This window comes from Apodemus sylvaticus, chromosome 8 (assembly GCF_947179515.1).
Source record: "Apodemus sylvaticus chromosome 8, mApoSyl1.1, whole genome shotgun sequence".
NCBI classification, from domain to species: Eukaryota; Metazoa; Chordata; class Mammalia; order Rodentia; family Muridae; genus Apodemus; species Apodemus sylvaticus.
Window position 1 is genome coordinate 2,913,102 of NC_067479.1, and position 14,981 is coordinate 2,928,082.

The 14,981-nt window shown below is 44.6% G+C and overlaps 2 protein-coding genes across 3 annotated transcripts in view; one reads left to right on the plus strand and one right to left on the minus strand.

Annotated features, from left to right (window-relative positions):
• The window catches only part of Ubac2 (UBA domain containing 2), a 141,925-nt gene that overhangs the window by 93,675 nt on the left and 33,269 nt on the right, over positions 1-14,981 (minus strand). The window lies entirely within an intron of this gene.
• On the plus strand, positions 10,546-14,811 carry Gpr18 (G protein-coupled receptor 18). Its single transcript, XM_052190593.1, has 2 exons — positions 10,546-10,783; positions 13,603-14,811. The coding sequence occupies exon 2, from the start codon at positions 13,637-13,639 to the stop codon at positions 14,630-14,632; it is 996 nt and encodes a 331-aa protein (XP_052046553.1). The 5' UTR covers positions 10,546-10,783; positions 13,603-13,636; the 3' UTR covers positions 14,633-14,811.

Here is a 14,981-nt window from a genome sequence, read left to right on the forward strand (position 1 = left end):
TAATTCTTAATTCTCACTTGGGACAAGGTGCTTCAGAAATTGGGGGGTCAACTGTCAAAGCTGGTTCTGGATGCTCTCCTCTATCCTCTTATTAATTTCACTGAAAGAATATGTTATCACTTAGTAACATTTCAGCTCTTTTTAATATTTAATAACACTCAAGCCTCATTTAGTAACAATTTTAAGTAGAATTACAGGTTTTACCAAGTTCCAATACTGCCATCTAATGGCTATAGGCAGAGCTTAAAAACTGCCACTTAGGTTAGTTATTTATCACTAATGTGCAAACTTACACCATCTAATAAATCTAGGTAATAATATCTAGGGATTTATTCAAATATAGTATATTTCTAACATTTGACTTCATGAGTATCTTAAACGCATATCTTTATCAACTTATCTTTTTTTTTCTTTTTGTTTTCTGTCTGTGTTTTGAGACAGGGTTTCTGTGTAGCCTTGGCTGTCCTACAACCAGCTCACTAGACCAGGGTAGCCTCAAACTCATGGAGATCCATCTGCCCCCACCCCCATCCCAACCTCCCATATGCTAGGATTAGAGGCATGTGTCACCAAGCACAGCCTGCAACTCACCTCTTAATGTCAGGATTCTCTCAGTCTGTTCGGATTTATCAAGGTTTTCTACAAGTGTGTACTTCAAATTTTAAAAACCATCTTTGCTCACAGAAAAGCCATCAATCCCTCGGACTACAGTAATAAAATCTCTGTCTTTTTGCAGGTAGTTTATTAACTAATGGAGGTCCCTACACGGCAGTGAGTTCCACATGCTCTGCTGGACTGTGGGGAACTTCCTGGGACACAGTGCTGCCTCACTGGGCACTAGGGAGAGTCTCTCACTCTTTAGGCCCATTCATGAATCTAGATGTCTAAAGCAAGTACAGAGCTTGGGCTGCTCAGCGGCAAAGGGATTCACTCAGGTTCACACTAATGCTGGGCATTCAGACGTCATGCCAGACTTAGCCTGCCCAGGACAGATACTCCAAGGGTACTGAGTGCTGTGGCTACTCGGAGTGCCCAAGCTAAAGCAGTGTCCCGGGTTAAAGGCCTGTGCCACCATGCCGCCTCCTATCATAGCAGCTACCTATGCTAGCCCTCCCTATTCTCCATTCTTAATTGTTCTTTTGCAGGGCATTCCTCAAGAGCTGAGAAAGGTTCTCTGCTCGCAGCTCCTCCGTCTCCAGATGATCACATCCATCTGCTATTTCTCCTGGCCGAGAGCACATCCTCATCCTATTCTTTATGCCCAGAGCAAAGCCTGCTGCCCTGTAATCCTGATGACAGCCACCCAGTAGTGGTAACTGACAACTACATCATGCGTGATGCCACTTCACACACTGCAAACCACCAGCCAAGCACCACACCAGCTCCCCAGTCTGAGAGGAAAGCCACTGGAGGCTCTTCTTGGGTCCTTCTGCTTTTCATATATCTGTGACAGAATCCAGAACTTCACCTTGCAGGCCTACTGATGTCATTGCTACCACTGCTCCTCTGAGGAGCCAGTTATACTGTTGTACCCCCAACATACTGAAGCCTTTATCTCCAAGAAAATACAAGCTGCCAACTATCATTACACTTCCCAGCCTTTCCAACTAGTAATGGGGCTGAAGAGATGGGCCACCTGTTAAAGTGGGGCCACATAATCATAAAGGTCTGAGTTCTGATTCCCAGCAGGAGGCCATGGTGGAGTGTGTGTCTATTATCCCAGTGCTGGGGAGGCAGAAACAAGGAGGCCCTGGGGCCTGGCTTGGCAGGCAGTCTGGCTAAGGTATAGATACAGTGAGACATCAGTACCCTTGGAGACATCAAACACAAATGTAGAGAAGGAGGAAAACAGCTGATGTCAACCTCTGCCCTCTACAAGGGATTCTTTATTAATTGCTGATAAAGTGACTAGGACAGAATGTGGAAATTAATGTCATGGACAAGTAAATATTCTCATTTTTGTATTACAAAATAACAAAAGCACATGACTCCCAGAATATAAGGCAACAACGCTGGGCTGGAGAGATGGCTCAGTGGTTAAGAGCACTGACTGCTCTTCCAGAGGTCTTGAGTTCAAATCCCAGCAACTACATGGTGGTTCACACCCATCTGTAATGGGCATCTGATGCCCTCTTCTGCTGTGTCTGAAGGCAGCTACAGTGCACTCATATTAAATAAACAAACAAACAAATAAATCTTTTTTTAAAAAAAGAAAGAAAAGAAACTTAAAAAAAAAAAAAGACAGCAGCACTGGGAAGGGGGTGTCTGAAGGGAAGAAGTTCCTTCCTTCCTGGAAGAAGGAAAGGTTTCTTGTCTGCTCGATATGCTGAGTCATGTGACATCATCAGGAAAGGCTATGAAGGAACCCTTCACCTTTTACATGCCAGGAGCCAGTCTCACTTAGATCTCAAAGCCTCCTCCTTTCAGCCATCTTACATGTTCAAGCCTGCCTTTGGAAGGAGAAATATTAGCTTTCAGGTTTGCAAATATCAAGTTATATAACATATAGAGCTCATGTTGGTTAGAACAAACAGAGCTCACCTGCAGTTAGGTTACTATAACAATTTCTTTCTACTTCACCTCCTCGTGATCATTTTAGTTTGCTACCTTCCTTGAAGCCCAAGCCAGCTTTGTCATGAGATTGTGAGAGAAAATTCTGAGAAACTATTTCCTAGAGACAATGTTTAGAGACAGTGCTTGCCCCCTGAGAGACTGTTCCCCGGAGACAATGTTTGCCCCCTCATACCCCCTCCCTACATCCTGCTTGCTTTCCTTTATATTGTGGTATATAAAACAATAAAGTTTGACAGTTTGATCAGAATACTGTTTTGCTGTCTGTCTCTCTCGTCTCTTGTCTCTCATCCTCTCTTAGGTGGTCCGGGGACCACTGACTGTCCTGCGGGTCGGGACGTTTACATACAAAATTAAAGCCTTATAATTCATCTTTATCACAGGAATAAGACAAATGGACAGGTCTAACACTACAGCAAACAGTTTCATCAGACATAGCCCTCTACCATCGACATCGTTCCGAGTGCCCTGTGCCGTGAGAAAGCACTCAGCTGAGAAGGGCTGCTATCAGGGTATACAGAACACTGCTCCAGCAGACGAACAGCTGGACTACATGACGGAGCAGAGCACTTTAGCAGACATCATTACCTTGCTGCATAGACTCACATGCATCTACAACAAGCACATGAAAAGCTGCTCACCTTCACTTATCACTAGAGAAAGAAAATAAACCCTGAACCGCCACTTCCCTGTGCACTGGGATGACTGTTATCAAGAGGGAAAGGGCTGGACAGACTCCTCTGTGGTTAAGGACCACTTTCCCAGAGGTCCCGGTTCATCAATGGCATCCACTGTAGCTCCAATTCCAGAGCATCCAATGCCCTCTTCTGACATCCACAGGTACTGAGTACACATGTGGATAAAGACATACATGAAGGCAAAGCACCCATACACAGGAATACACAGGAAGGAAGGGAGGAAGGAAAAGGATCAGAGAGGGGAGGACAGAACAAGTGCCAGTGAGCCCTCAGAATCTAGAATTCCCATGGGCTATCGGTAGGGAGGTACATAAAGTAACTAGAAACAGTGATTCTTCACAGAAAGGAAGAAAGGAAGAAAGGAAGAAGGAAGAAAGGAAGAAAGAAAGAAGAAAGAAAGAAAGAAAGAAAGAAAGAAAGAAAGAAAGAAAGAAAGAAAGAAGAAAGAAAGAAAGAAGAAAGAAAGAAAGAAAGAAAGAGGAGGGAGGGAAGGAGGGAGGGAGGGAGGGAGAAAGAGAGGGGGAGGGGGAGGGGGGGAGGGAGGGAGGGAGGGAAGGAGGGAGGGAGGGAGGGAGGGAGGGAGGGAGGGAGGGAGGGAAAGAAAGACTTACCCCTCACTTCTAAGTTTATACCAAGAAGAACTGAAAGCAGGTGGGGGGGGGGGGTCTGTGTACCTATGTTCATAGCAGCCGAGAGGAGCAATAACCAGGAGTCTGATGGCAGAATTCTGAGCACAGCGTTGTGTTTACAATGGAATAGTACAGAGATTGTATGTTCTTACATATTACATCATGAACGGGGCCCAAGGGCTGTGTTAAGTTAGCCCAATGCTGGACCTGAAGACAACTCAACAGGTGTGGTGTTTACTGAATGTGGGACCTGAGTTCAGCAGTTGAGGACACTAAAGTAAAGCTGGATGCACAACTCTCATCTGAAATCCCAGTGTCCTACAGCGAGGTGGGAGGTGGAAAGGCTCCAGACTCAGGGGCCAGCTGGTAGGTGTAACTGCCCACAAGGATCAGGGAATGTGGCAGAAGTAAAAGAATGTAAGGGACCGGGAATAGAAATGATGGGAAATAGTCTTCAGGACATGACATGGCCATAAGAGACAAGTGATGGGAAGGAGTATTGGGAAACAGGACACAACATGACCACTGCACTCACGAATTCTCCACAGCTATGCCTACCTACACAAGATGGAGCCAACAAGATCAGAGGACATTCTAGCAAGCAGCACTAACTAGACTGAGTTGGGGGAGGGAGAATGTGAAGGAAGGGGGAGGAAGAGATGTTGGGGGGGAGGAGAGGTAGATCATGGATGCATTGTATCATGGATAAAATTGCCTAAACAAATAGTACATTTTTAAAAGTTAAGATGGTTAATTTTATTTATATGTATATGTATTTTAAAAAATATGACCTATTAGTTCCAATATTAGCCCAGGATTACACAGTCATACAAAGGAAATATGTTTCCTAAAATAAACAGGATGCTTCTAATGAGAGAAGAAACAGTCTGTAAGCCAAGATGTCTTAGAAGACTAAATGGCATGTTATCACAGGGTACCACTTAATATAGAAGCAAATATAAGTGAATGCTAAAACATTTGCATAATCTACCACCTTTTTAAAAAATTTTATTCCAATGTTAACAAGATTTCAAATCAGGTTAAAGGCCAAGAGTTCAAGTGTCACTGATCACCTATGTATTACAGAAGCATAGTACCCTATCAAAGCAACTGACAGCGTCCATCACCAAAAAGGAGACAAAAGTGAACGAGGAATTGGAAACTGCTCCATGTGCAACTAACTGCATAGAAACTCTTACATTAACTATGCTGCCACAGCTAACTCCTCTGGAAACAACAGAGTCACTCCACCCCAAACCCTGTCACTCCCTTTAAGGCAAGCCTGACAACCTATTTCTTGTTGTCTCCTGCTCTCACTTGATGTGCTTAAGGTGATATCTATCTGAAAATGTGAGGCATCCAGTTTTGAGCCACTGCTTAACTTTAGGAAAACATATCCGTAGCTGAATCACTACATCTATTTACTGAGGCCTCCACTATGCTAAGAAGCACTATGCTAGACAGAGAATTATCTGAGAGTGGCAGCTCTTCATTAATCAAACAAAAAGGTGGAAAAGAGCCAAGGGTCTGTAAACACATAACTGCAGTGAGATGCCACAGGAAACTCCTGTTACTAATTCTAAAGCCTATGACTGCTGATCCCCCAAAAGAGTGTGACATTAAGTGCCAGAAAAATAAATAATGTACTACAGGCCAGGGAAAGTCCTTGCTATACAAAGAAATGCTACAGTAATATGCTCCGGTCTCCAGGTCAGAACTTTCCAGCCCTGGTCTCCAGGTCAAAACTTTCCAGCCCCGGCAACCTGTGGTGGCGAGGATGGGGGAGGAGAGGACAGGATTGCAATATATAGATGTGCGTGGAAGTCAAAGATAACATTTCTCAGGCACTACCCGCTTTTGGGGGGGGGGAGTTGGAGGTATCACCCTGGCCTGGAACTTTCGAAGCACACTGAGAAAACCCTAGAGATGCCCCAGCCAGGGTTTCCCACCACTGGGATTGCAAGTCATCATGCTTAGGTATATGACTGGGTGGGTGGGAGGGTGGATGAATGAGTGGGTGGGTGGGTGGATGAATGAGTGGGTGGGTGAGTGGGTGGGTAGGTGAGTGAGTGAGAGTTTAGGGGTTCAAACTTCTCCCTCACGCTTAATAAGCATTTCACTGACTGAGCTAGCTCTGTGCTTAAGCACCTCACTGAACTGCCTTTGCTGGGATTCTTCTGAGGCTGCATGGCCTGCTTGTGATAAGAAACATACAAGAGTCACAAACTTTTTTGTCCAGAGACTGTCCATAGGGAAAGTGCTAGAGTAAGAGAGAAACACTAACACACCCATCACCTGAATGGTCACACACTCAATTGCCTGCATAAGCTAAGAGGAAGACCTGTGTACAGCTCTTCAGGATAACAGAGCCAATGCTATTTATTATCAAGGAAGCAGCAGCAAGTACACCTGTCTCCTGAGCAGGGTGATCATGTCTTCAAGAAGTTAACTCCAAAATAAATAAGGTAAAAATACACAAAAAAGACCACAGCAAAAATAAATGAGAACAAGGCAGCAAGGACCCTCAGAACACAGGTTCTTCTGAGTCCCTAGTGGCCCAGTGTTCCCTTAGAGGACAGATGGGGTGTCAGTAAGTGACTCCTGGGCACTCTGAGGTCCCAATCCCAACCAGCCTTCATTTATACTCTCGGAAGGCTAGAGTAAATACAAAGTAAAATGCAGGAAAAGGGGTCTGCCCAACTGTACAGTACTGAGGCTAACTTAACACACCTCAGATAATTTGTGATTCAGAAAAAGACTTCCAGCACAGACACCCAGCCCCAAGTTAGGACAGGGAAATTTACATACATGCCAGGACATTTCAAATAGGAAGGGACAAAGAGAACTAGTACTGGTATCTGCAGAACCCAGGATACAAGCTATCAGGTACACGGCAATTCACAGAGACCCCAGGTGGTGAAATAGTGCTCATGGGAACAGTTTCAGAGGCAGAGACACCTCATACCCGGAATGCCAACTCCAAAGCTCAAATTTTCCTGCAAAGGTCTCTCTGGATAGGATAGGAAATGTACCACACATACAGAAACCGTGGTGTCCTCAAAACCCATCTACTTCTTCCCCACTCCCTCGACCTTGCTCTGTCCCTGAGGCTGAAGGGTGGAATCTAACCAAAGGCTAGGAGCACCTGGCTTCCAGCTGAGTTCTGAAGGGAGGCCTGAGATGGGGGCACACTGATTCCCAGCTCCTTCCTCCACACACAGCCAAGCACACTGGGCTCTCTCTTTCCGGGTTCTATCGCCTCGTGCCTGCATCAATTTAGACCTAGGGTGAGGGTTACTATCCTAGGGTCCTGCCCTACAGGCATCTGCTGCTCCCTGTCTATCTGAGCTGTTTCTCCTCCACCAGAGCAGTGGCCACCACACATGGACTTCTACACATGGTTGGCCTACTTCGTGAAAGCCACAAAATGGAATCACCAAGGATTCCTTCCTATGTGGCTTTCTGTAATGAGGTTCATTCTTGTGGGTAGCTGCCTTTCCTGGTACACCACTCTCTTGACATGAAGAGCATTCCAGTGTCCATGCTACAGCTGATGGATGAGGGGTTGTTTCTACTTTGGGACTGTTACAGACAAGGCTGCTATGAACGTTTTTTACCTGTCTACTGGTCTCTCTGGCTGTATGTCAAGGAGTCGCCTGGGCCATAGCATCTGCACACCTTCATTTAGAACTTAATACCATGAAGTCTTCTGAGTTTTAACTCCCACCAGCAACATGCATGGTTTCCAAGTGACAGGTGCCTAGCATCCACACTGTCGCCTCATCTCTATGAGCACCCGGCACGTGGGTGATGCTATTTTTCAGGTTTAGTTTTCGTTTTTGTGATCACAAATGAAGTTAGCAGATATGGTGTTTGCTGATGATGTGAACACATTTGGGGTTTTTTTTTGTTGTTTTTTGTTTTGATTTTTTTTTTTTGAGGGAGGGTGTTCTGTTCAACTTTCCCACTAGATGGCAGAGTTCGTCCTAGACAGATCTACTGGCAGGGAGAATCTAGCCTTGAAGAATACCATTCTCTTCTGTGGAGAATACCAACGTGCTTAGTGAGAACAAGAAAGAGAGGTCTGTCTGTCTCCTCAGAAATGACTATTTCTGAGAACCAACTATAACAATAATGATAAGCACATGACCATGGCGCGTGATACAGAGCAGAGCGTACATACATTCTGGAAGCCACAAAGAGCCCATGACATCAACACCTCAGTTTCTTCAGCATACCTTGGGGACAACAGGAACTGAGTGAGGTAATGGGTGTGAGGCACACACGGCCTGACAAAGACACCCTTCCGACTGCCTTTCCCAACTATACAGATAATGGCGGAAAAATCAGTCGAATCATTAAAAAACATAAAATGTTCTTGTAATATACGATAAAATCCTCCGTCTCACATGCACTTGGGAGTTCTTACTTTATCATTCAGTGCCCACCATCTTTAAATTACTGTCACTCGTGCCTGAGATAAAGCTCTTAAACACAGAGTTCATCTGGGTTCAGCTTTAGTGGCTTCAGTCTGCCCCTGAGGAAAGGCATCACATCTCCCCTAAGGTCCTCACCACCTTCTGAGAATGGACTCCAGGCTGAAGACTAAACTCTTAACCATGGACTTCTGGAAGACACAGGTAAGAGTAACAACTTCCTGCAGGCAAAGGAGACTTAAACTTTGACCCCTAATCCACTGTCTACTGTCATACAGTCTGAAGCTACTTCTTTAGTTCTGTAATCCTTCCCAACCTGCAGTCAAGGCGAGGGAGGAGCACAGCAGGATCCCACCACCTCATGCACACAGACCTTTCACCACATCTCAGGCTGGTCAGTGTCCTTGCAGTTAGTTCTGGGCTCAGATAACCACCCGCCACCCCCCCCCCCATCTTCACTTTCTTATCTACTGAGCAACGTTAAATGCTCCTTATATAGAACTCATATCAACACCCCAAGCACATGGCATAGTGGTGGAACATCAGAGACAGGGCAGTGTGGGCCGACCATACAAACACAAGGCACAGAGCTGGGGCAATGAGTCACCCAGGCCAGCCCAGCTTTAGAGGGTAGAGAAGGAGTCCAATGAATAGGAAAGAACAGATGGCAGCTGTCAGGTGGTTAAAGGGAGGGTCTACAAGCGGGTTCTGCCGAGCTTTGGGGATGTTCCTAATCTGCCCTGCACTAAGAAATCGAAGTTCTCAACTAGGAATGCTGCATATGGGGAAAAGACTCAAGTCTTAATGAGAAGACACCCTAGACTCCTCGTCTGCTGACTGTAGCAGCACAGGGGAAGCTAATCAGTACTTCCTGTCAGAAACCTCCCAGACTCTGTGGGAAGGTGAAGAACACACTGGGTCCCAGTCAAGAGGTTTCTATGCGGCTGAGCTATGCATCATATGAAAAACCGTAACTCCATATAAAACAATTATGATGTGACTTGGCAATGCCAAAGCATGTCTAGAGAAGGTTTCGAGGCAGTCACCTCTCACCCACACAGGAGCTGCTGCAGTGGTCTCCAGTGGCTCTACAGCACATTATTCTGGAAGGCCACCACGGCTCCCAGTAGTTTGTTATCACAGGTAACTTCAGTACCTTTTGTAGAATGAAAGTTTAGCACTTCTGAGAAAAGAAGCAAAGTTCTCAAACTACCTCAAGTTCAAGCTGTGGTGGCTCACAGCTGGTGTCCGGCTCTCAGGGAGGCAGAGGCAGGAAGATCAGGGTAAGTTCAAGGCCAGCCTGGTCTACATAGTTCCAAAACAGCCAGTAAGGCCCTGCCTCAAAACAGGAAGAACAAGATGACAGGAGCCATCTTAAATCGCTCACACTACAGACACAGAGGCAGCCAAGCTCAGGCACCTTTTTAAAGCTGGCAAATCATATGCAGCTGGTGTAGAGATACTTAGAACTGAACAAAGGCTGGGGTACTTTAAAGAGAAAGTTAAATTCAAGAGTAGCTAGACAGTAATCTGGGCTGCCCGATCTTCCCTTCTGTGGGTTTCACTTCCCCTCTCAGCAGAGAACAATGCTACATGTAAATTATTCTTTCAACAGTTCCCTAGTCCTTCCTAAGGTTTGCAGGGGATGTTCATGGAAGAAAAAAATTACTGCAAGACTTCCTTGAGATAGAAAATGGACAACGTATAGGAAACACCTACAGGATCCAGGAACAGATATGCAGGGCAGGGCAGAGCAGAGCAGGGCTACAGAGGACATGGCAGAGGTGGCAGGTGCTCTGTTCACAGCATAGCAGAGCAGGGCCATGGAAGAGATGACAGGGGTGGCGGAGGTGGCAGGTTGCTCTCTTACAGGCAGGACTTTTCTGGAGTGGAGTTCTCAATCCTATCACCTGAGTATTGTGTATTTCAACTTGTTAGAAACTACATAGGGACAACAAAAGCTAGACAAAGTCATAGAGCTTAGAAAGCAGCTAGGCTTTGAACCTGCTCTGCCCAGTGTCAAATCTCCTGCCTATAAATGACAGACTCCAAACATCAAAACAAGCAGTTACTTCAAGAAGTTTTCCCTCTTTACACATGCCTTTCTTCAAAACATGCCACTGTTTCAAGAGCAGTCTAAGCTGAGCAGGACTTCATAAACAAATCACTTGTGAAAGAGAAAACCACATCCAGGGTAAAGTCCCACGCTGAGAAGTTTATTTCAGAGCATTTCCTGAAAAAGGCAGAGCAGTGTTCACAGTCCAACAGGCCAACCCCACTATCGGTACTACATCTCAACAATCCTTCAACAAGACCAGCCAGCGCAGACAAAAGAAAAACAACTCTAAGACACCATCTACCTGACACAGGCAACTCTGAGCACACTTTTTCCAGGACCCGGCGGAACAGCAAACGGTCACCTCTCAGACAGTCCTTTGACAGACAGGAGGTAAGCTGCATCCAATTCATTTCATGGCAAATCATTATCACAAGTAATGCTGTGTGTACTAAACTCTAAACTTCTCCATCTGATGAAGACCTTGAAACAACTGGTTATTCTTTTTCCAGGATTTGGCACTTATTTTCAATATTTTATATTAATAGTAAGTGTAGAGTTTTAAATGTTTTTATTTTATTTTTGAGATTCCAATATAATTATATCATTTCCTGCCTTTCCTCTCTCCAAATCCTCCCACATACACCTCCTTAGCCTCTTCCAAATTCATGGCCTCCTTCTCTTTTAACTGTTGTTGCGTGCGTGCACTCGTGTACACACACACACACACCTCTAAATCTATACAACCTGCTTGTCTGTGTGGTGTTACTCAGGCGTGTTTTCGGAGCTGACCAGTTAGTACTGGATAACCAGCTGGTGCGCTCTCCCATGGGAAGGCCTATTGCTCCCACTTTTAGCACAGGAGCACCAGTACTTCTTGGTGTGGGGCTGAGGCCTCACTGTCTTTCCCCTGTCCATTTACATTAAGTTGATAACATAATACATCATAACATAATTCAATGTCTTTGTCATGTAGTTTCAATTACTCTTTCACAAAATTACTTGGTTTCAATTAAAAAAGAAAATGCCAAACCTACAGATAATCATGGTACTTAAGTTTTCAAAAGTTAACCTGAAAGAATCAGTTTTCAACACTTACCCCAAACCTTGTAGAACATAGTTCCTATACTAATATGGAGACACACGCATCGCTCTGGAGCAAATGAGCACAGTGAGAACCGGAGCAGGTGGACCACAGAAAAGCAGCCAGGGAAGGGTAGCCTGTAGATACAGGCGTTTCCATGACAACATCGGAGGTGGGGGTAGGGATGCGGGAGAGGTGATGGAGGAAAGACTTCATTACACTGCATATGCTTCTTTAAAGCTCACAGAGAGTTAAAATGTTTAGCCTCTAAGTTTCCTTTGCTTAATATTAAAGATTTAACCCTCCTATGCAGTAATTTTCTCCTTTGTGTAGAAACCAGTATTCTAGTTATATAAATTTTGGGGGTACAGGAGTTAAACTATGTAGAGCAAACTGGTTTCCGAGATCCCCCTCCTTCTGCCTCAGAAGTGCTGGGTTTAAAAGCATGTGCCACTATTCTCAGCTTTATTTGGAAATTTTAATACAGGCTTTTAGATACACAGAATTTTATTCCAAAAATCACATTTAAGCCAAATATGTGGCAAACAACAATTTTCTAGTGTCCTGTCTACACAACTATTCAAACTAATTCACATCAACCAACTGTTAATCCTCCCTATAGTTTCACTACAGAGAGATTTCGGGCTGAATTAAACATAAGCATTCTGCACAGTGTCATTCGTAAGGAAAACTTCTCACACACCCTCACATTTTAGAGAGGCCTCCCTCCAGGTTCTGCTCTACACATGAAATACCTTTCAATTCTCTGCTGGCCAATGCACCCTGGGTAAGGGAACATCACACTGAGAGCTCTGCATTTATAAGCAGTATTAGAATCATTTCCCTTTTAAATAAACAGTTTTTGATAGTGGTACTATTAGTTTCTGTACACAATTAGGGCTTCTCAAACCTACTTCTCTTTGACAAAATTTACGTTCATCTAGGCAGGCCAGAAGTACAAGTGTGGTTAGACTCACAGAAACTTCTCTTCAAATGCTGCTTCTCAATTCAATGTCCCATTGATGTAACTGTACTTAAATTCCAGAACCCTGGTAATGGAAGTCCCTGCCCCAGATACTTCCAATTGCCCACCTGCTGCTCTAGGTTTCTGACAGATTATGACACAGAACAGGAGTGATTCCAGACCTATGATCATCTAAAGAGAATTACAGGACACTAGTCAGAAGTGTTTGCAACTTCAAAAAGGGGGTGGGGTCAACACACTTGACTGACAAGCCAGACAGTGCTGAGAATCACCTCCCCAAACACCATTTCCTTCACTCATGGTCCACCCAGCATTTCCTACTATGTGCTAGAAAGGCAGCAGAGGCAAAGAGAGAAAAACTGAAGTTCCTACCCACTCATACATGAGAATCAGTCACCAGCTGTTTGATTCTTCTCTTCGTGTTCTGATTCATGCTTTGTAAATTATGATTATATTTTGTAAATAAAAAGTATTTGATCATTACTTATTTGAGTTATAAGATATTTAAACAGAATAAAGATAATAAAAATTGGTAAGCCATTTTATAAGATTTAAAATACAGATTGGCCCTTTTCTTATTACTCCAGAGAATTCCTACTGTCTCCTACTTTGATTATTTGGGAAAGAAAGAGAGGAGCAGGGTCAATGAAACTATATGAAACTGGATGAATCTCCCAGAGCATCCTGGTGCCTGGGGCCATCTGAACTGACCAGCACATTATAAAGACCAGGACTGGGTGTGGTAGCACACACCTTTAGCCCCAACACTCAGGCAGGCAGAGTTGGAGAATGGCTTGTTCTAAATACTGAATTCCAGGACAGTTAGGCTATATAGAGAAACCCTGTTTCAAAAGAACAAAGTAATGGGGGAGGGGGGAGTCAGACAGACAGAGACAGGAATTCACAGTTCAGTGAGGTACATAGTATACAGAAGACCTATGTTCAATGCCCAGTGCTCTAAAATAAAACAGTTAGAGAAAGATAGTAAGCAGTAGCAGTAACTTCTAGGGTATGTGTTCTTAAACAGTACTAAAATATGTACATGGGATCTTCACTATAAAATGCCCTCAAAAAGAAGTTCTGGGGTTCTGGGGCTCTGCTTCCAACCAAACTCTCATCCCTGTTTTCCAACAATCCTCACAGTTTCTACATATCATGGGGTCCAACCTGCTGTAAGATGGCTACCTTGAACAATCACAACCAGCTTGCTCTTTCTAACGGCTCGCACCCAGAGGAATACAAAATCGCAGCCCTGGTCTTCTACAGCTGCATCTTCCTGATTGGGCTGTTTGTTAATGTCACTGCATTATGGGTTTTCAGCTGTACAACCAAGAAAAGAACCACAGTAACCATCTACATGATGAATGTCGCACTACTGGACTTAGTGTTTATACTGAGTCTGCCTTTTCGGATGTTTTACTATGCAAAAGGCGAGTGGCCATTTGGAGAGTACTTCTGCCACATTCTTGGGGCCCTGGTAGTGTTTTACCCAAGCCTGGCTCTGTGGCTTCTTGCTTTCATCAGCGCTGACAGATACATGGCCATCGTACAGCCGAAATACGCCAAGGAGCTGAAGAACACCGGCAAGGCCGTGCTCGCATGTGTGGGGATCTGGATAATGACCCTGACCACCACTGTCCCTCTGCTACTGCTCTATGAAGACCCAGATAAGGCCTCCTCCCCTGCCACCTGCCTGAAGATCTCCGACATCATCCACTTAAAAGCTGTCAACGTGCTCAACTTCACGCGACTCATATTCTTCTTCCTGATCCCTCTGTTCATCATGATCGGGTGCTACGTGGTCATCATTCACAGCCTGCTCCGCGGGCAGACATCTAAGCTGAAGCCCAAGGTCAAGGAGAAGTCCATACGGATCATCGTCACACTCCTGCTGCAGGTGCTCATCTGCTTCACCCCCTTCCACATCTGCTTTGCGGTCCTGATGCTACAAGGAGAGGAGAACAGCTACAGCCCCTGGGGAGCCTTCACCACCTTCCTCATGAACCTCAGCACCTGCCTTGATGTGGTGCTCTATTACATCGTCTCCAAACAGTTCCAGGCCCGGGTCATCAGCGTCATGTTATACCGCAATTACCTTCGCAGCATGCGCAGGAAAAGCGTCCGGTCAGGCAGTCTACGGTCACTTAGCAACATCAACAGTGAAATGCTCTGAGTCAGAGCAAGCTGCCTGTCTTCACTCTCTTTAACATTCTTTTTCTATCTACTCTCGGATGGACCAGTGTTCTACAGTATCCAGTCCTTTCTCTAATAAAGAGAAATAATAACAATAAACTTTAAAAAACATATGTAGAATTTTATTCCAGCAACATGATTAAATACTAAGTATTCTGATATGCTCATTCATTTTTATCTTACAGTAACTTGTACAAAATATGTTCATGACCCTTGTGTAGTGTCCATGTCTGTAATCCAAACAGTCAGAAGACACAGGAAGGCCAACCTAGGCTACATAGTGAGACTCTGTCTCAAAAACAAAACAAAAAAACCAATAACAGTAATAA

Excerpts from the sequence above, each read along its gene's own strand:
- Gpr18 (XM_052190593.1), top strand. The coding sequence starts at position 13,637 with ATGGCTACCTTGAACAATCACAACCAGCTTGCTCTTTCTAACGGCTCG.